Source organism: Magnolia sinica, chromosome 2 (genome assembly GCF_029962835.1).
Source record: "Magnolia sinica isolate HGM2019 chromosome 2, MsV1, whole genome shotgun sequence".
Classification (NCBI taxonomy): domain Eukaryota; kingdom Viridiplantae; phylum Streptophyta; class Magnoliopsida; order Magnoliales; family Magnoliaceae; genus Magnolia; species Magnolia sinica.
This window is the reverse complement of record NC_080574.1, coordinates 26,334,283-26,354,646: the sequence shown is the minus strand read 5'-3', so window position 1 is coordinate 26,354,646 and position 20,364 is coordinate 26,334,283. Positions and strand designations below refer to the sequence as shown.

The window sequence follows — 20,364 nt, the reverse complement described above, 5'->3', positions numbered from 1 at the left end:
GACGGTAATCCGTCCCGGCAGGGATCCATGGGGCCCACCGTGATGTAAGTGTTTTATCTACGCTGTTTATCGTTTTTCTTAGATCATTTTAAGGTATGAGACAAAAAATGAGGTAGGAACAAGGCTTAAGTGGATCATAAATTGGGGATTGAAAGTCCACCATTAAAAACTTATTGGGAGCTGGAGAAGTTTCGGATCAAGATGATATTTATTTTTTTTGCTTCATTCACGTCTACGTGACCTTATGAATAGGTTGGATGGTAAAAAAACATCATGGTGGCCCTTAGAAAGGTTTCAAGGGTGAGTGTCATTATCACTGCAGCTTTGGTGTGGTACACTGGAGCTGTGAACGTATTTAATTTTTTGTGTCATAACTTAAAATGATTTGAAAGGATAAAACACTTACATCACGCTATCAACTCCCCCGTAGTCTCATCAATGACAGGTTGGAGCAGGTTCCTATCAATGAGCTGAGCTGAGCTGAGCAAAGTAATTTTACTTGAAACTTCTTTAGGTGTCTTCCGTGGATGTTCCTCAATGAAGCCCTCGGCCACCCACACGCGAATCAGCTTCTTTCTCTTAATCACATGATCCTCGGGAAACAGACCACAATACAAGAAACAATATTTGAGGTGAAAAGGTAAATAATTGTAACTCGTTAACAGGACTCGATTTAATCTTGCAAGATCTTCATTATCTTTCAGTTCCCAATCAAGATTTTCAAGAACATCATTCCATTCAGCTAGATCAGTGCTCTTCTTTGACATGAGGCCACCAATTACCACAATGGCGAGTGGTAACCCTTTGCATCTTTTGACCATGGCATTTCCCACTTCGACCAAGTGCTGCGGACAAGTTCCTTGAGTGTCTTGGTTCAGAAATACATTCTTATTTTTTCGAAGAGTTCCCAAGCCAATTCACGAGATAATGGCTTCATTTTGTGTGAATGGCACTTCTCATGGACAGGACGGGCTGTATTTTCACTGCGAGTCGTGAAGATGATCTTGCTTCCACCGTCATGAGGCAAAGCATATTTCACATCATCCCAAACACTAGTATCACATATATCATCAAGGAATAGAGCGTACCTTTTTCCTTGCAAGTAGTCGTTGATCATCTCTCCTATGTTTGTCTCATCCATTGTCTTCCCATGATTTGTAGCCGCCTCCTTCCTACTCTCATAAAATCCTTCAAGCATGCGCTTCAAGATATCCTTCTTTTCGAATGATTGAGACACATAAATCCATGCATGGCAATCAAAACTTGTCTTTGCAGTTTTGTAGATTTTCTTTCCAAGAGTCATCTTTCTGGAACCGCCCATCCCCACAATCGAAATGACAGTACGCTGTTGTGTCTCCTCGTTTTTCAGTAACAATTGCTCAAGTTTCATGGCGTCATTCTTGAGCCCCACTCTGCTTCTTCGACCCAAGGAGCAGCAACTCCAGGAACTCCAGGATCTCGATGTCCGTCATCTGTAGCAATTGAACATCTCCCTTCCTGAAATGCAGAGTGAAACCCGAATAGTTCGGTGCCGAAATATCAACTGCTTGATGAAGCAGGCATGAAAGACAAAGCAGCCCATCTGTCCATTCCGAAGATGGCATTGCGAGTCCATTCGGATCATGAACTCATCAACTGCATCTTCGGCATTGAAGACAGAGTACCTTACTTGGGTAATCCAAGCCTCCACAAGTTCCTCCCTCTCCTTTCTTCGATCGGCGTCCTTTAAGAAAGCTCTCATGGTTGGGAGCTCATTCCTGATCCACACAACATCGTCACGAACTCCAGAGAGGAGCTCCACTTCATTGACAAGTTGCTCACCCAATTTTTGAACGAAAATGGAAAGAACAGCCTCAGCCATTGCTACGCGCTCGTTTCACTTCCCACTGAATCAACGAAAACTTCTCCTGCTTTTGAATTTTGGATGGACAACTTACCTACCGAGTGTTTGATGAAATACCTGTTAATTGTTGTTGTTGTTTTGCATAGTGTGAGAAATTGAAGGTGCACTTTGTGTTTGAGAAGATGTCGCATAGGCTCGAACTCAGCTCCAACTGGCCCAAGCTGCTGACCGAACTGATCCGAGTCAAGTTCGAGCTGGGGTTAGCTACTGACCGAGCCGAGTTCGAGCTGGGGTTAGCTATTGGCCAAGCCGAGTCGAGTTGTGCCAAGCCTGACTCGGTTTGACTCATGTACAACTCGACCTAAGATTTTGAAAGGGGGGTTGGGGCTGGGTCTGGGCTATGGTGCAGTGGACATTAAAAGCTCACCCCCTGACTCAGCCAAGTCCCTACATGGAGATCGACGAATCAGTCCTAAGTCAACGAACAAATCTTTTAGCCATGATGCAACCCCACCACCAGAGTTCATCTTTACTCAATCTACCACTTGAGCAATGGATCGGTGTGTTATATTACAGTAGTGAGATTACGAGGAAGATGGGAAAAGTTAGTGCCCACAAAGTTTACAAACCTTAATAGAAAACAATGGAAAAACGAACAAAAACCGAAAGTGGTATGGTCTACATGATGTCCAGGTTCCAACAAGAAACCAGTAGTTTTCTACAGTGGGCGTCCCTCCCCCATAGATCCCTGCGGTCTGGCCCACCTGATGATTCAATCAGCCTGAATTTTTCCAAATAATGACATTTTATTTTTTATTTTTAAAAACACTGCACAAATAACCATTATTCTGTTGTATAACAGATTCAACTAGCCCGCTGGTGCACAACACATTGGAGAGCAGGCCAATTAGTGAGACGGGTTGCTCATTTAAAAAAAAAAACTTGGGTACCACCTTAGATGGAAATTTAAAATAAATAAATAAATAAAAAGAAGCTTGGTGAAAAACATCCCCATCGATTGAATATTTCAACCCTCTGATTACCCATAGGGTTATTGTGACTGTCCATTTTCAAAACAAAAAAGCCAAATTTCAAATGGTTGAAACAATCCAAATTAAGAGATTTTATCTGTTGTCCATCCGCCATACATGCGTCTCATCATACGGACAGGATCATTGGAAGACAATACAGATTCAAAGGCTAAATTCCTAATGTATCACATTACAATACATTCCCATACCTCTGGAAAAAATAAAAACAGGCAGGGCTTCTCAGGGTTTCTTCCTTTCTAAGGGATGCCTACAAATGCATCGGGAGACACTGGCTCGACAAATATGTGGGCAGAAATCATCCACGGACCAATACGCAGTGTAACAACCAAAAATCTCCATAAACCATTTTACTAAAGAAAATTGACTGTCTACACAGCCAAAAATTCTAATACCAACCTCTCGCAGATTTTGAAACTCAATACAATACATAGATGTGTTTCAAACTCAACAGTCATCTTTGAAGAGATGAAGACGACTATAAATAGCAGTTCTTTGCTGCTGCTATGATTCTCTTAAGGCTGGAACTTGTATTGTAAACCCACCTAATGAAAGAGTGGAGAAGAAACTGACATGCTGAGATAATCTAGTTGAATGCAAATTTCGTGCATGAACTCCTCACTGTAAGGCTTCTCGTCTCTCGCCAGTGTCTTCATGCTCAACCTGATCCCAAGAAAGAAGAATGGAGATATGGGTTAAGCACCAATGCACCAATATATTCATTTGAATTTAAGTATCCAATTTGCGATTGATAGATATTTCTTTCTTAGATGATTTACAACGCAACTAAAAAGAGATGGACATCCCGAGATGCAGTTTTTTTTATTGTTTTTTATAAATGGTGAATTTTATTAAGAACGGGAAAAAGAAAAAAGAAGCTCAGAAACAGAAAACAAAATGGGAGGACTTCCCCATCAAAGACCATTGTTGAAATCCCAGGATGTCGGGACCCAAAGCTCATTGCAGCTAACCACCTCCTAGGCAAGCCTGTCTGCCCAGTAGGGCTGCAACCTGGGTTCGAGTTGACCCAACATGAGTTTGGATCGGGTTGTCAAGGTCCTCAGGTTGATTTCAGGTTGGAAAACGCCAACCTGATTTGAAATCTGGTAGGGTTCAGGCTGAGCAAATTATGGTCAGCTTGGGTTGGGTTGGGTCGGCTTGGGTTTGGGTTTGGCACCTCAAGTTAGAATTCAGATTGGGTCGGGTTGCAGATTGAGCCCTTTTGAGGAAAGGTTGGGCTTAGGTTGACCCTCAACCAGACCCAACCCACCCGAGTTGCACCTACTGCCCAGTCATTCGCTGATCAGAGATGCGTTGGGAAGAGTAAAAAGAAAGTAATTCAGTAATTTAAACAGGAAATTGTGATTTGCATGTTTCATTGTCCATTCCCTCAAGATCCATGACACCACAGCTAGCTAGAATGCCTTTGATACAAATAATTTCTACTTCTTGACTTGCTCTAGTTCCAAGACTAACACAGGATACCGAGAGACTTCAAAATGGGCAATGTACCCACATCACATTGTTTGATGCTCCTGTTTTGTCTATAAAATCCTTACCCATGACATAAACCCATGTCATATCCTTGCCGTACCTGGAAGGACACTTATTTTGAAGATACTGTGATGGACAGCAACGCTGCATGCACTATCAGGACAGACATTCTATCTTGTTTCAGCATCATGCAACTAGAGAGGCCTAATAGGAAATTTGAAGGCTCTAGAATATAGGTGCCCAAAAATTAGTCAAATGGGACTTTAACAGGGAAAGGCCAGGAGAAGTAATTTGTTTTGTCATCTTCACTCAATCACTCAAAAAGGATGGATAGATCAAGGAGGATGTTTCCAATAGAATTAGAGCTGGGCGGTTAAGGTGGCAGTTTCCCTAGAGTGTTGCACAATATGCGGATGAAACTTAAGTGAACATTTATTAAGAAAACTATGAGACCAGATATGCTTTATGGGGCACAGTGTAAATCAATTAAAAGGTGACATGAACAGAGGATGGATGCTACAGAGATGAGGTTGTCAATAAGGATGGGTGGGAAGGACAACAAAAAATAGATTTAAGAACAAAGCAATTCGAAGCAACCAAAGAGCGACCCCAATTGGAGATAAGCTGATGGGTAGCTGATTGAAATGGTACGGCCATGTGCTAAGAAGACCAGAGATGATCCCAGGTACTTTGATTAGCGTTGCAGAGGCTGAAAGGAGAAAGGCCTCAGACGACTTTGATAAAGGCGCCAAGAATGGATATAGACACTTTTTTCAATTACAAAAGATGGGGCCTTGGGCATTTTTAGCGAAAGAGGATTCGAAAAAGTTAGACTCCAAATAGCCGGACAAGCCATGAAGATGGTGGTGGTGATTTCTTTGTTCTAGCTATTATTACATTATGTGCGCTCGTGGCGCGTAAATGTATTGATGCATGTCATAGGGATGGTAAGAAGGAGGTGGTGTGGAAGTTAGATATCGAAAAGGCCTATGATCATGCAAAGTGGGACTTTTTGGATTACATGTTTTAAAGGTTGGGATGTGGGTCTAAGTGGAGAAGTTGGTTTAAATCTTGCATTCAATCAGGAGGTCAGGCTATTTAAAGGTTTTGAGGTGGGGAGGAGTAGACCTCTGATGTCTCATTTACAATACGCCAACAACATGATTATTTTTAGCGAAGCTAAAGCAAGTATGGTGGATAATATGAGGAAGATTATGAGGTTGGGCTTTTTAAAGGTTTTGAGGTAGGGAGGGGTAATCCTCTAATGTCTCATTTACAATACACCGACAACACGATTATTTTTAGTGAAGCTAAACTGGGTATGGTGGATAATATAAGGAAGATTATCAAATGCTTCCAAGTGGTGTTGGGGTTAAGTGTTAATATCTTGAAGAGTGAAATTTTGGGGATTGGTACTTCCAAGGAGTTGTTGGATAGGTTGGTAGGGGTTTTTGGGTGTGGGGTTGGCTCTTTCCCTTCCGCTTACCTTGGCGTCTCTCTTTGTATTGGCAAGCCTGCAAAGCACCTGGGGTTGGCTCTTTCCCTTCCGCTTACCTTGGCCTCTCTCTTTGTATTGCAAGCCTCCAAAGCACCATTGGATAAGGTGATTGAAAACGTTGAAGCTAAGTCATATAGATGAAAGAATAGGTAGGTGTCCCTTTGGGAAATGATAACTTTGATCAAAGCTGCATTGTCTAATATGCCGATATACTTCATATCCTTATTTAAATGTCTAGATGCGGTGGTGGAGTGGTTGGATAAGATGAGATGGGAAATTTTGTGGTAGGTGTCCTACGAATCTCATAAATTCCATCTCTTGAAGTGGGGCAAGGTGTGTAGACCGATTCGGGAAGGCAGGGCAAGGATTAGAAGTTGAGGTTATAAATAGGGCTTTGTTGGGCAAATGGTTGTGGAGGTTTGGGAAGGGAAGAAGATAGCCTATGGAGGAAGGTGGTGTTGGCCAAGTACGGGGTTCAGGCGGGTGGTGGTGGGTTAGGAGCTCTTCCTAATATACAGCTATTGGGATGTGGAAGGATATATAAAGAGAGGGGTAGAGTTTTAGGAAGGGGGTGAGCTTTGCAGTAGGTAGTGGGGATAGGGTGTTGTTTTGGGTCAATATTTGGCTTGGAGGCCGGCCGCCTCGCTAGCGTTAAACATCAACTCCTTGGTAGCTAGTTGTTTCTCTTCTCTTGGAAACAAAATGGTGTGGTCCCCTTCTTTTAAAAGAAACCTCTCTGACATCGAGGCGGATGAATTCCTAAAGGCTTCGACCATGCTCCATGGTGTGTCTATCTGTGTCTAGAAGAGAGCTAGTCATTGGTCTGGTCCCATGAAAAATCGGGCAAGTTATCGGCCCAGTCTTTTTATAGGTTTCTCCTTCCAAAGTCGGTGTCTATAGGTCATTGCCTTTCGGAGTTCCTGTGAAGCTATAGTGCTCCCCCGAAGATTGTAGCTTTTGCGTGGTTGGTGAGTAGGACTCGGGTGCTTGCAATTGACAATCTCCAAAAGAGATCTATGATCATTCCCGTTGTGTTCCTTAATACGTTAGCAATGCGAAATCGGTAAACCACTTGTTTATTCTTTTGCTTGCTTGTTAGATTCATTTGAGATAGATTTTTGAGGATTTTCAAGATTCCTTATGTGATGTTGGGAACCATCAGGGCTCTCTTTCTCTTGTGGCATGGCGATGGGCGGTGGCTTCAATAGGATCGGTAAGAAATTATGGAGGCTTTGTCTATTAGCCAGTCCATGGTCCATTTGGGGAAACAACTATTGTTTTAGGGACGAGCATTTCTTTTTCTATTGTTCTAGGCTGGGCTAAGAGCAATGTAGAAGAGTAGGCTTCCACTCTAAACATCCTTGTAGATTGAGTCTTATAGGCCGTGTTGGGGATCCTTTTTGTATCTCTTTTACACCTTTGGCACTTTTAATAAAAGCTTCATTGCCTTTCTTAAAAAAATAATTTTAATATGAAGGTATAAATAAATGCATAGATTTTCTTCTAATCGATAAAAGATGCATAGAGTTACATCACAATATGATGAAACAAATCACATCCAACCATGCATGCTAGGCCTGTCTTGATAGTTATGACTATTGCTTAGTGGGCCCCAGCTTAGATCGCCCACAGCCCAAAAGTTTTGACTGAACAATCTTAATTGTCCAACCATTGTACAAAGTATCTCTGATATTATCGATAATATCCCTGACATTATCCGTATCTCTAGCTCGATGATACCGATGACACTGGCGATATCAGAAATTCCAACTATCGGTGATACGTCGCCAATGTATCGCCGATAGTTTTTACAGTGTAAATTCTAGGTGTCGCTTATATCACCAATGTATCGCTGATATTTTCAATAGTGTAAATTCCAGGTGTCACTTGTATCACCAATATATCAGTGATATTTCGATAATATCACTAATGTATCGGCAATGTATCGATATCGCTTAAAATCTGCTTATTTAATTTATTTATTTATTTTAAAATCAATTTCGATTTTGTTATGGGTGCATGGTTGTGTGTGTGTATATGCATGCATGCATAGATGGACATATGGATATATTAGACATATATAATGTATAGTATATTATATTATAGTATATGTGTGTGTGTCTCTGTGTATGCACGCATGCATGGATGGATAGATAGATCATGCGTGTTTGTATATATGTATGTACATGGATGGATGGATCCACCATGTTCCCCATGTTGCCCAATGTTTCCCTAAGTCAACAATACATGCTTTTAGGGCCCATTAAAGGAAAAGTTATAATTTGATTCCTAAATATGCAAATATGCACCTTTTTCACTATTATTTGATTCTTAAATATGTAAATATGTGTTTTTAGCAGCTCCTGAAATATCATTAAAAGATTCCACTATTTTCCCCATGTTTCACTAATGCTTCCCTAAGTCAGTATTACATGCTTTTAGACCCCCCAATAAAGAGAAACTTATCATGCATGCATCTTTTTTGCAATTATTTGATTCCTAAATATGCAAATGTGTATTTTAGCATCTCCTGAAGTTTAAGAAATTCCACCATTTCCTTGTGTTTACCCAATGTTTCCCTCAGTCAACGATGCATTCCAGTTATCAGCAATAATATCAGTGACATGCATACATGCTTCCGTATCCCCAGCCAGCGATACATGTAATGATACCAATACTACGAACACTATGTCCAACCAAAGGCCCACAAAATGGGTGGTTAGAAAATAAACTGACAGTGTCCATACTAAATGAATAAAAAACTGTTGGTTTGACGATCAGATCAGCGAATCAAAGTAACCTTTTTTTTTCTCTAAATTATGGCTATGTGACAAGTAGATAACATTTTCTATAAGAATTCCATCTCAACACCTGCGTACAACACATGCTGAGAAAACTATTAGGAAAAACATCATTCACATTCGTTACTGCATGTTAGAGGTATCTGTACACTTGATATGATTCTAACATATTTCCAGTCACTTTATTACATTTTTCTTTCTCTTGCATTTTAACTAAATTTATACAATATCAATAGAAATCTATTATTTACACCCAACCCAATTGATAGTTCAGCCTTTTTTCTACTTTTGGTAATACAACGGTACCAAGTTGCAGTACCATATAGACAAAGGTAGAAAAAAGGGCACCACTATCAATCAGGGTGGATGCAAACAAAGGAGTTGGTGTATCATCATGTCATCTGTATAGACATGCCAGTTTCTGAATTGCACACTTGGACCTACCAAGTTAGCAATCCAGATTCATTACCAGGCCATCCAGGTGTATCATGGGATGTGTGACATTATATAATGATGCACATGCAATGGATGGAAACATTTTTTTGTACCGATGCACGCATGGGGGAAAAAAAGAAAAAGAGAGAGACTATGCTAGGTACAAAATGTCAAAGAGACAAAAGGACCCCGGAAGTAGAAAAATCATTATAACATGAAAAACATCAAGGCAGAAGGAAACTCCACAAACCCCATGCCACTCACATTTGATCGAAACAAGGCAAGAGAAGAAGAATTAAGGTTCTTCACCAATAGATAAAGATATGAACATGAAAACTTCACATTGCACAAATTAAAGAACAAAAAAGACAACCTCAACCATCTAATTTTAGTTCGCCAACAGGAAGACACTAAAAAGATGATAGGCCTTACCTCAACAAGAACCCTTGCCTTCTTTTTCAGTTTTGAATTGAGATCCTCACTGTCAAACTTCCCTAGACCAGAGCCAGAACCCTTTCGCAGCCTCTTAACATTGGTTTGATCAACTGCATCCATCTTTTCTCCATCTTCATCCATACCACCTATATTATAAACCAGCAGTAGTTTTAGGCAGACATCTATATATTTGCATCATAAATATATATCTGATGATGAAATAAAAATAAAATAAAATAATCCTCGAGCAAATTCAAATTTGTATTGAAGGGTCTTGAGAAATCTTTACCAAAGCCGTCACCTTTAAGAGACTGATCCATCTCAAAGCCACCAAAATCTTCCATGTCCTCTTCCTCTTCGAGTTCATCATAGCCTTCTACATACTCTATTTCAGGTTCCTGCTAATTACAAGTACAAATATAAGGGGTTTTCCAAACATACCTTAATCCGTGTCGAAAATAAGATGTTTATTACTCGAAGATCAATACCTCCTCGTCTTCTTCTTCAGCAGCATCTGCCTGTAGTCCTTCCATTTTAAGGACCTTATTGTACTCTTTAACAGGATAATTATATATATCGCCATACACTCCTCTCTTTAGGCGTTCTAACAATTCTTTTTCGATACTCTGCAATATATCTAAAAAAGTCAACACCTGGAAGGGTACAAACGGAGTGGTTGAAATGAAAATAACACTGGGCTAGAAAGGCTAACCTTGTCCAAAATTGCAGCTTTTTCAGCCTTTTGTTCTCTTCTGGCCTCTCTCTTTTTCTCTTTTCTAGGCATCGTCATTATCTTTTCCCTGCCAGACAACACACAAAAAAATGACTATGAAATCATTAAACAAAAACATCTTAATGCATTTTTCTTTTTTGATTGCCAACTTGAATATTATTAAAAATGATGCCTGAAGGCCATTACACAGCTAGGACATTACAATAAATCTCCAACCCTCAGAGAGAAGAGACAACAACAATAGATGGATGTTAGGAACCTGAGGCCTCCAACCAAGAGCAAACAAGATGAGGCCTCCAACCAAGAGCAAACAAGATGTTTAGCTCAAGAAATGGTAGCCAACCGACACACCTATACCATTAAAAGGGTGGTTGTTCCTTTCTTTCCAAATGGCCCACAGGATGGCCACAAAACAGAGTTTCCAAATAATTTTGATCCCATGCGAAGGGATCCATTCTCCTCATAATGTATTTTTTACCATTAAAACAACATAATGCATTACAAGGTTATTCATACTAGTGTTTTCAGTAGCACTCGTAGCGTAGCATAGCTAACTCCCTGGTGGCGTAAGCTACAAGGCATGTAGCACAGGTAGTGTGTGCTACCTGAAATCTCCCTGTTTTTAAACTGTTTTTTTTTTTTTTTGTATATTAGTTCAACACTTATTTTTAAATGGCGGTGACTCATCCCCATCACGTGGCACTACATTAGATCAATCCGGACATCCAAATTGTGATCCATATCATGGATAGAGCACTTAGATCAATCTAGACCATCCAAATTACAGTCCATATCATGAATTTGTGATGTTTCAATAAATAAATAAATAAGAGATCACACTCGGAGATGTTTGAAGGCAAAGAGGCAGAGATTTTGCATGGAAATATGTGGTTGACGATCTAGATTCGCAGTCAAGAACTCATAGGAATTATGCTTTTTGTAAATTTTATCATATTTTCTATTCTTTTAATATATATATATATATATATATATATATATATATATATATATACACACACACACACACACACACACACACACACACACACACACACACACACACACACATATATATATATATATTAGTAGTATATAGCTTACACTACATGCTATAGAGGGCCAAACACTACGCCATATGCTACACACTATTTAAAACACCGATTCATACATGCATGTGTAGCATAGACAACATAATTAAATAATGAGAAAAGCTACTACAATGTGTCAGCTTCATTAAGTTTCATGAAGTGCAAACTAAAACATCCCTACCATACACATGGAACTTATGTAAATGGTCCCTCCCACTCTCTCTGGGGAGGGTTTCCATAAATACGTGATAGGATGGATCATGCAAATATGACTTCTTACAAGAAGGGCGGTTCACAAAGGTTCCTCACTACAGAGCTTCTGGATTATGGGCAATCTCCAAGGTCAAAGCACTGTTCTGTAAGGATGATTTAGGGAAAATCGGAATGGGGGACAGTATTGAATTCTGGGGGGACCCTTGGTGTGATAACATGCCTTGAGCCAATCCTTTCCCATCTATATCAGGTAATTTGGTAAAAGGAGGTCATGAATCATGATATTTCAATGTTTTCAATTGTTGAGAGATCAAATTGTCAGTGCCCCAACCTTCGGAAGAGCCCTCAAAGATGAGGTCATGAGTCATTCTTCTTTTTATGGCTGAGGAAAGGGTTGAAGTTCTTACAATTGATCATTTGAGGCACAAGGCAACCGACTATTCATGTAGTGTGAATTCAGAAAGTACACAATCTCCTAACTCAGCAAGGTCAACAGATGGGCACAAGATCCTTTGATTGGAAACTTCCTTTGCTTGTGGTTCTTTGGTTCATTTGGAAGGCACAGAACAACAGGGCCTTTCATAATTTATTGGAGTCAAGATAGGTAGTATATCAAAGGGCTCGAGATAGGGTCTCGGTTAGGCACAAGGGTTGGGCAATTGTTATGAAAATCTTGATATTGTTTAGCAGGTTTGATGCCTCCTTGTCCAAGATGACCCCTCATCATCTTGGGTTCTATCTTGCCGCTAGTTGGTTTCTGGAATAAACTATCATCAACTTAAAAAGAAATAACAATAGAGACTCAACTTACCAGATGCATATTGAGTCAACTCATACAAGTCCCAAGTACCTGAGCATATTATTGTTGGTTATGTTTAAATCCAAGCTCCGCTGTAAGTTACTCCTTAAGAGTGATGTTTTGGAATGGTAATGGATGCAAATAGAAAGTGACTCATTTTGGGGCTCAAAAGCATAAAAAATATGTAAGATCCTAATATGTCCCTCTGTAAAAGATTTCGATCACACCACATTCTTTCAACATGATAAACTCCCAAACACTATTGGTTCCACTTCACATGAGTGAATGGTTAAATTGTACCTTTCTCTAATAGATAACCAATTGAATTGTATTCAATGGACATTAAACGAGCATTAATTAAAGTCTTTGATAACCTCAGTCATAGAAAACAAAGTTTACCAATGGCGTAAGTTTCCAATAGTGACAAACAGATCTTACTACAATCAAGGGAACATGTAAATTAGAACTTAACCTTTCTTCCATCAAAGAACACACTAATTACTGGCAATTACCATCCAATCCAAAACAGTTTCAACAGAAAATACTGATGTGTACAACCAATCTACATGCAAGGGGCTTTTCTGGTATGCTATAGGTCATGAAAAATAGCTTAGCTGATAATGTGAAGACAAATGCATACCTCACTTTCAATTCGAGCTTCCTCATGCGGATACGATACTGAGTCATTTTGGTGAGACGTTGCTTAGTTTTGTGTATGAGAAATTTAGGCCAGTACATCTGTCCAATCCAAAACAAAGCATATTGAAGTTTAGGAGCCATAAACCGAACTGGCTCAAATAAATGTCAAGTTATCAACTTTCATAACAAATTATTTGATGAAGTCAAATACCAGATGTTTGTCAATGATTTCAAGTGCCTTCTCATAGTTTCTAGGCAACTTAACTCTTTCCCATAATTTGTTTGGCATATGAGCCCTTTCGATAGTTTTCATGTATAAGTAAAATACACCTGCAGTGAACACCAAGCCCATGATATAGCAAGAATAACCATATTAAAAAAGTATTCAGAAACAATAGACTACCATTCTCAAATGCTTAATGTCCTACACTACAATATGTAAATTAAACTAATAGAATTGAGGCCAGTATGTCTAGCACGAACTTATTTCACCAGTTGGATCGGTAGAGCATGATACTTCCTCTGTTGTTCCTTCACTGTTAATATCCTCGAGGTTTGCATTGCTGCTTTGATAGTGACTTGCCTCTGATGCTAGATTGGTGACTGTGTTTTCTCCAATCATGATTGGCTTCCTGATTTTGCATCATCATCCCTCCCATTGCAAGCTTTTGATCTGCATAAGCAGATTGCCATTGGGATAAATGCATCCATCTCAACTTTAATGACATCCTCCCTTTCTGTCAACATAAAGTGATCGTCATTTGTTCCATCAACTAATCCATACATCCACCAATGGACTTCCACGTCTACCTTCTTGGATTGTAGCGCTTTGGTCATCTCAACCTTTGGATCTTTCTTCTTCTTCTTTTTTAAGATACTGATTTTATTGACGCCAAAGGGCAAAAAGAGGGGGGAAGGAGAGAAATACTAATACAAGAGCACCCAACCCTTAAGGTGCCCACTCCCTAAAACACAGATTTACCCTATTAAATAATCACCCATTGAATAGAATGATTTCTATTTTTGGAACAACAGCCATTCCTTTCAAGCTAAAGGATCCAGATGACCACGAGAAGAGCAATCCTCCAACTAGAAGAGACCTTCTTGTCCAGGCCAGCCAAGTGCCAGGCTTGGAATAAAATGGCCAAGGAACCGGGCATCACCCACTAAACTCCGAACTAACGAAGAATGTTGCTCCAAGCCTCCCCAACCAGGTCACAGTGGATGAATAAACGATTTACCAATTATGCATCCTTGAAGCATAGAAGGCAAATATTGGGGAGCACCATGCCTCTTTTGCATAAGTTGTCCACAATCAACATCCTGTTTCTTCTAGCCAGACAAGCGAAAGCAGCTGCTACCTTTGGGGGAGCTCCATATGACCATACAACAGCTGTGTGATGATGAGGGGCCTAGACCATAGAATCAAAGATCAGAGAGTACAAAATGTCATCGAAAATAATCCAGACTTATTCCACCTCCAAACCAAAGAATTCTTGATGGCTAGATTAGGCTGATTTCCATGCAAAAGGGAAAGAAGACCAACCGGCTAGGCAATCTCCTCGTCCAAGAGGTTTCTATAGCAAGGGGGAACCCAGACTCCACCATCCCCTCAAAAAAGAGCAATTGATAACTGAAATATCCGAATTTGGGCAAAGCCCATCAAGCCTAGGAACGGCAGACCTTAGATTAGACTCCCGGGCGGACCATATATCTTCCCAAAAACTAACCCGAGGGCCCTCCCCGACTGAGAAACCAATGCAGGGCCGATGCATGAACCAATTAACATGTGAGATCAATTAGTAGAATTAAGACAATTAACAAAAAAAAAAAAGCATTGTCATAATCATCACGAATCCTATGAAAACCAAGATAACATCATGCATAATCCTAGCTTAAGTCACCAACATCGTCACACAAGATCATTAAATAAAATGAAACTAGGATCGAATGGATGTAGGGACATCCAATTAGCATAGGGTATAGTCTATTTCAAAATAGAAAACCTAATACAACTTAGGATAAAAATTAGAGTTTGGGTAATTTGGGAAAGTAGGAAAGTTATGGATTTTAAGTTTAGGATTAGAGTTTTGGGAATGTAGATAAGTATAAGAAAGATGGGTTTAGGAGAAGACAAAGGCTTAGGTTGGGGAATTGAAGAACTTTAAGAGAATACATTGATAGATGGAAAAAAAAAAAAGAAAAAAAGATGATAGTGTGGGAATAGATGGAGACATCGCACCTCTATTGATGAAGATTAGCCTCGCACTAATCTCTCTTTCAAATCACATGGAAATATCTTCAAATCACATGAAGATGGAAGAAGGGAAAAAAAAAAAAAAAAAAGGGAAACTTTTTCTTCTTTTTTTTAATCATGAAATCCAATGAGGGAGAGGGTCACACGCCCACCATCTTTTATAGCTCCAAGAAAGTTTGAAAATTACAATAAACACTATATTTTGTGAATTTTGACGAAAATAGTCCTAATCTAACTAAAATCAACTAACAACACTCATAATGGTGTCCAAACATAACGTAAACAAAACTAAATCCTATAAGTTAATCAAATCTAACAAAAACTAATGTGGACGCTCCACGATCAATGGCCCAATCATGTGATCCAACAGCCCGGTCGTCACGTTCCTCCAATTCAACGGTTTGGATCACTCCATAAAGCAGCCTATGTGCATCTTCCCAATGTGAGGTCTTTCAAATGCTGACACATGCACATGGGGTCTTCAACACGATTACGGATACTCGCCTAGCCACAGAAGAATCGGTGCGGCCTGCCTCCTCTGATACGTACGCAAGAGTGTACGTGAAGTGATGTCCTCATCAGAAACCCAGACCCCCGAGGACCTCAGGTGCTACCCTGGCAATAGCTTTCCAATAAAGGAAGCACAATACAAGGATGACTCCTTTATCCACCACTCCATCCGGGAGGATCCATACTTTCCAATAACAATGGTTCTTATGAATATTGATTTTGTTATTTGAGTCTTTAATTCCTCATAAAATACGAGCATCTCAAGTTCTACATCATAAGTGGAGTCGCGGTCCTCCAATCCATCATCTCTTCTACCACAAGGACAACCAAACAAAACACCATCAAAACTGCTAACAACCGATTCGAGGACGCCACCACCTCGCGCACGAGGAGGCACGCACTCCTTGATGTTATGTCATTGCTATCAAACTATACAATTGATCAAAATTCCCATGGAGCATCCCCCTACGATCACGTCTCACTATTTCCTCCAAGGCATTCCCTCATTTCTCATCATTGATCACATACATGCACGCAAATAAATTTGGTCTAGCATCAATTTTGAGAAGAACAAAAGAGTACATTTTTTGACCAAAAAAAAACTCACAATTCGAAGATGTTGATTTAAAAAAATAAAAAAAATAAAAGGATTTTCTCCCTCCACAAGAGAATGTTTTTTTTAATTCCAATCTCACCGTCATACAGCATCTCTAAGACGTATATCTTATTGAAAACCTCATAAGCTGAAGACACGTGTGTGTGTGTAGAGTAATGCTCCCCTACAATAGTGCAAGGAAGCTTACTTTATAACTTTTCGAGCATTGTTAGAGTGGCCCACATCATGATGTGCACATGACATCCACTCCAACCAACAACTTTTGGGCATTGTTAGAGTGGCCCACACCGTGATGTGCACATGACATCCACTCCAAGCAACAACTCCCCTGCTCTACATGTGTGTGTGTTATATGTAAACTTAGTTGTTCCAAATTAAGAAAAGAATCCAAAATACAACACGTATAAGAACCTAAATTCCTCTATTCCAATCTCATATCCTGCTAAAGATCCATTATATCTTATTGAAGATCTTCTGAAACAAAAATCTCCAACAATAGAATTAGGATCAGGTTTCAACCTTCAAATCGAAAGAAAACTGCCTCAAATCACACAAATCAAGCTTGGAATAGTTGACTTTTTAAGAATTGGGATTTTCTTAGAACATTAAAATCCAAGCTAAATGAACATTTTTCTTCCGTTGTTTGGTTCTAAATTGTGTATCTTGAAATCATAGATCTACAAATGAATAATATGAAACAATACAAAGTTGTGATCATTCTTTTTTTAAAAAATGAAAAACCAAATGTTCGTCCATTATTTTTTTGTGTACTTAAACCAAAATGTTAAGCTTGATAAAAATAAATTCGTTAATTTTCATGGATTTACAGATTTTATGGAAAAAAAAAAAAAATCATCATCATCTAAGCCTTATCCCAACTAATTGGGATCAGCTACATGAATCATTTTTCCACCATTCCACTCAACCAAGGGCCACAACTTCAGTTAGACCATAGGTCATCGTCTTTTCTCAGTACCTCCACCTACTTCCTTTTAGGCCTTCCCCTTTTAGAGCCTTCAACTTCTACCAACTCACTCCTAACTAGCACAGCTCTTGGTCTCTATTGCACATGACCAAACCATCACTGGTCTTATATCCATCCTATAAATTTCCCTTTAAGTTTGAGTGGTACACGACAATCACATAGAACTCCAGACGTAAATATCTATTTCTTCCACGCCGCTTGAATTCTAGGGGCAACATCCTTCTCAATCTCTCCACTCTTATGAATTATCAACCCAAGATATCGAAAGTGGTCATTTTGGGAAACTTCTTGGTCAACTATTTTAACTAATTCCACGCCCCCACTCCTATCGTTACTAAAAGTTTCATTCCATATCCTCTGTTTTAGTTCAATTAATTTTAAATCCTTCAGCTTCTAAAGGACCCCTCTAGGAATCTAGTTGTGTTTGCACCCTCCCTTGTCTTGTCAACCAAAACTATGTCATCTGCAAACAGCATACATCATGGGATCTCATTCTGCAAAGGCCTTATCAACTCATCCATAACCAATGCGAAATGTATGGGCTTAATGTTGACCCCTGGCACAAGCCTACAGCAATTGGGAACTCACTTGTCTCTCTACTAGTGGTCCTCACATCTATTATTGCTCCCTCACATATACCCTTAATCATTTCAATATGTCCTCTTGAAACTCCTCTCCCAATACCCATTGGATTAACTCTCTTGGGGATCACATCGTAAGGTTTCTCCAAGTCAATAAAGGACGGTTTGGAGATGCTTCCTCCTCTCTCTATATTTCTCCAGGAATTGTCGAAGCAGGAAAATAATTTTCATGGTAGAGCTCCCTAGTATGAAAACAAACTGATTTTCTGATGTATCCGCCTCAAGCCTCAGTCTTTGCTCAACACTCTTTCCCAAAGTTTCATAGAAAAGCTCATAAGTTTAATCCTACGATCACTAGTGCAACTCTGTATGCGTCTTTTATTCTTATAAAAATAGGTACCACGGTACTTTTCCTACATTCATCTAGCATTTTCTTCAATCTTACAATCTTGTTGAACAACTTTGTCAACCAAAATAACCAACATCTCCCATACACTTCTAAACCTCTATTGGCATGCCATTTACTCAAGCGACCTTTTCTGTTTTCAACTTTCTAAAAACTTTCACTTCAAATATCTTAATCCAACATAAATATCTATTGGACTCCAACGTCATTTGAGTTTATGGTTCCTTCTATCCCTACACTCTTGCTGTTATTTGAGTTTATAGTTCCTACTCTCAATGCTCTTAGAGTAATTTTCATTAGCAAGTTCTAAAAATATCTTCTCCACCTTTCATAGATCTCATTGTCCTTGACTAGTACCCTCTAGTCATTACTCTTAATGCATTTAACATAATCCAAGTCCCTATTCTTCCTCTCTCTCATTTTTAAAGTTTAAAGACATCTTTTTTTTTACGATAATTTTAAATACATCTTTCTCACATTCTCGTCCCAATCTGTTTGTAAAGATCATCATAAGTCTTAAGTTTAGTAATGCAAAGGCATTTCACACCGAGTTCAGTAGGACTCCTCTCACCAAACATGAGCCGTTGCTTACTTCCGCCTCTTCACATTCATTTATATATCATTGACCAAACGGTTAGAACTCGTGTTTGCCGAAACAGCTGTGATTTTTGTACTATGTCCTATTCACTATTCGACCCATCAAATGGATGCCTTCGATCTAATCCATGTATGCCAGGTGGGGTGCTGGATCTCGTCCAAATCGCAAGCTCGACACAATTAGGTAAAATTATATATATATATATATATATATATATATATATATATATATAAAGAAAGAAAAGCATGAGAAGGCATCATACCATCATGGTCACGGATGGTGGCGTAGCGGCTGTTAGCGAGCGGGCAGGAGCTCCGATTGCATATGCCGGTCACATTGTATGGGTTGCGACAGAAATTTCCAGTCTCGATCCTACAAAATCCACGAATTTTTTTTTTATTATTTTATTTTTTTAAAAAAATCAAAAGAAAAGAAAATGGGGAGTTAGGGTTTTCTTTTTCATACTTGGTCATGAAACTGCAGTGGTTGTGTCTGATGACTTGCCAGATAACCTCATCGTGCTGCATCTCTGCCTCTTCTCCACCAAATGGTCAGAAGCGGTTTTTTTTTTTTAAATTACTGTTTGGATATCGATTGCGATTTTGAGCTAGTTAGAAGATTAGGGTTTTGGGAGGGAGAGAATTTGAGAAAGGATTTGGGCTTTTTCTGTCATGCGTACTGACCGCCGTTGGAGGGCTTTGGCAGGGTTTTTCCTTCGCTTTTTGTTGTTACTTAGGGGCCGTTTGGATGCCTGTAACTTGTGTAAAATGTAAGAAAGTAACAGGTGACTTTCTTACAGTTTGTGTTTGGGGGAGAAATGTTACAGGTAACAAAGTCTCAACCTGTAACTTTCTATCAGGTAAGATTGCAAGAAATGTAACAGAGGAATTAGGCGTTTTTCAAGTCACGGGTTACTTTGTTACAGGCAACGGCTATCCATTTCGAATTTGGGAGAGGGTGGTGGAAACGCAGCTGCATTGAAAGTGCACCTACCTGCTCTGACCAAACGTCTCCTTCTCCCTCTCTCAGCGTCTCCTTCCCTCTCTCTCTCTCCCTCTCTCTCTCTCTCTCTCAGCGTCTCCTTCCGTCTCTCTGCTCTGGCAACGGAAGCCCTAACCCTTACTGTTCTTGTTTTTTATGTTTTTCCTCTCCATTTTTCTGCTTTTGCATTAAGTGAGGAATGGACGCGGATTAGATGCTGGCAGGTTGAGTAGCGAGTTACTGAAGTGACGTCACCAAGTTCCGTGGGCCCCACTAGATGTATGTGTTATATCCACACCGTCCATCCATTTTTAGATATCATTTTAGGATACGAACCAAAGAACGAAGCAAATAAAAATCTTTAGTGGACCCCACCAAAGAAAACAGTGGGGAGAGTGATTCC

At 39.6% G+C, this 20,364-nt stretch overlaps 2 protein-coding genes across 5 annotated transcripts; both read right to left on the bottom strand.

Moving 5' to 3' along the window:
* Window positions 1-407: 407 nt before the first annotated feature.
* LOC131224551 (disease resistance protein RPM1-like) lies at window positions 408-1,390 on the bottom strand. The gene is made up of 2 exons (XM_058219889.1): window positions 965-1,390; window positions 408-845 (listed from the first exon to the last, which is right to left on the bottom strand). Exons 1-2 carry the CDS (start codon window positions 1,388-1,390, stop codon window positions 408-410), a joined length of 864 nt encoding a protein of 287 aa, XP_058075872.1.
* A 1,824-nt stretch (window positions 1,391-3,214) lies between these two features.
* On the bottom strand, window positions 3,215-20,129 carry LOC131236756 (uncharacterized). 4 transcript variants are annotated; one of them, XM_058234167.1, is made up of 9 exons: window positions 19,446-20,129; window positions 19,243-19,352; window positions 13,239-13,357; window positions 13,029-13,126; window positions 10,268-10,355; window positions 10,044-10,181; window positions 9,845-9,953; window positions 9,553-9,701; window positions 3,215-3,555 (listed from the first exon to the last, which is right to left on the bottom strand). In XM_058234167.1, the coding sequence occupies exons 1-9, from the start codon at window positions 19,505-19,507 to the stop codon at window positions 3,511-3,513; spliced, it is 918 nt and encodes a 305-aa protein (XP_058090150.1). In that variant the 5' UTR covers window positions 19,508-20,129; the 3' UTR covers window positions 3,215-3,510. The 4 variants fall into 4 exon arrangements, with proteins under 4 accessions (XP_058090150.1, XP_058090151.1, XP_058090152.1 ...); XM_058234168.1 differs by having other exon boundaries at window positions 9,857-9,953; window positions 19,446-20,128; XM_058234169.1 differs by lacking the exons at window positions 19,243-19,352; window positions 19,446-20,129 and adding an exon at window positions 13,511-14,727.
* Window positions 20,130-20,364: the final 235 nt, after the last annotated feature.

Coding starts and splice junctions, on each gene's coding strand:
- LOC131224551 (XM_058219889.1), bottom strand. CDS start 1,390: ATGAAACTTGAGCAATTGTTACTGAAAAACGAGGAGACACAACAGCGT. Junction 846..964: donor GTGAAAATACAGCCCGTCCT/GTCCATGAGAAG, acceptor ACTTGTCCGCAG/CACTTGGTCGAAGTGGGAAA.
- LOC131236756 (XM_058234167.1), bottom strand. CDS start 19,507: ATGCAGCACGATGAGGTTATCTGGCAAGTCATCAGACACAACCACTGC. Junction 13,358..19,242: donor CACCATCCGTGACCATGATG/GTATGATGCCTT, acceptor TGTTCACTGCAG/GTGTATTTTACTTATACATG. Junction 9,702..9,844: donor TCTTAAAGGTGACGGCTTTG/GTAAAGATTTCT, acceptor TTTATAATATAG/GTGGTATGGATGAAGATGGA.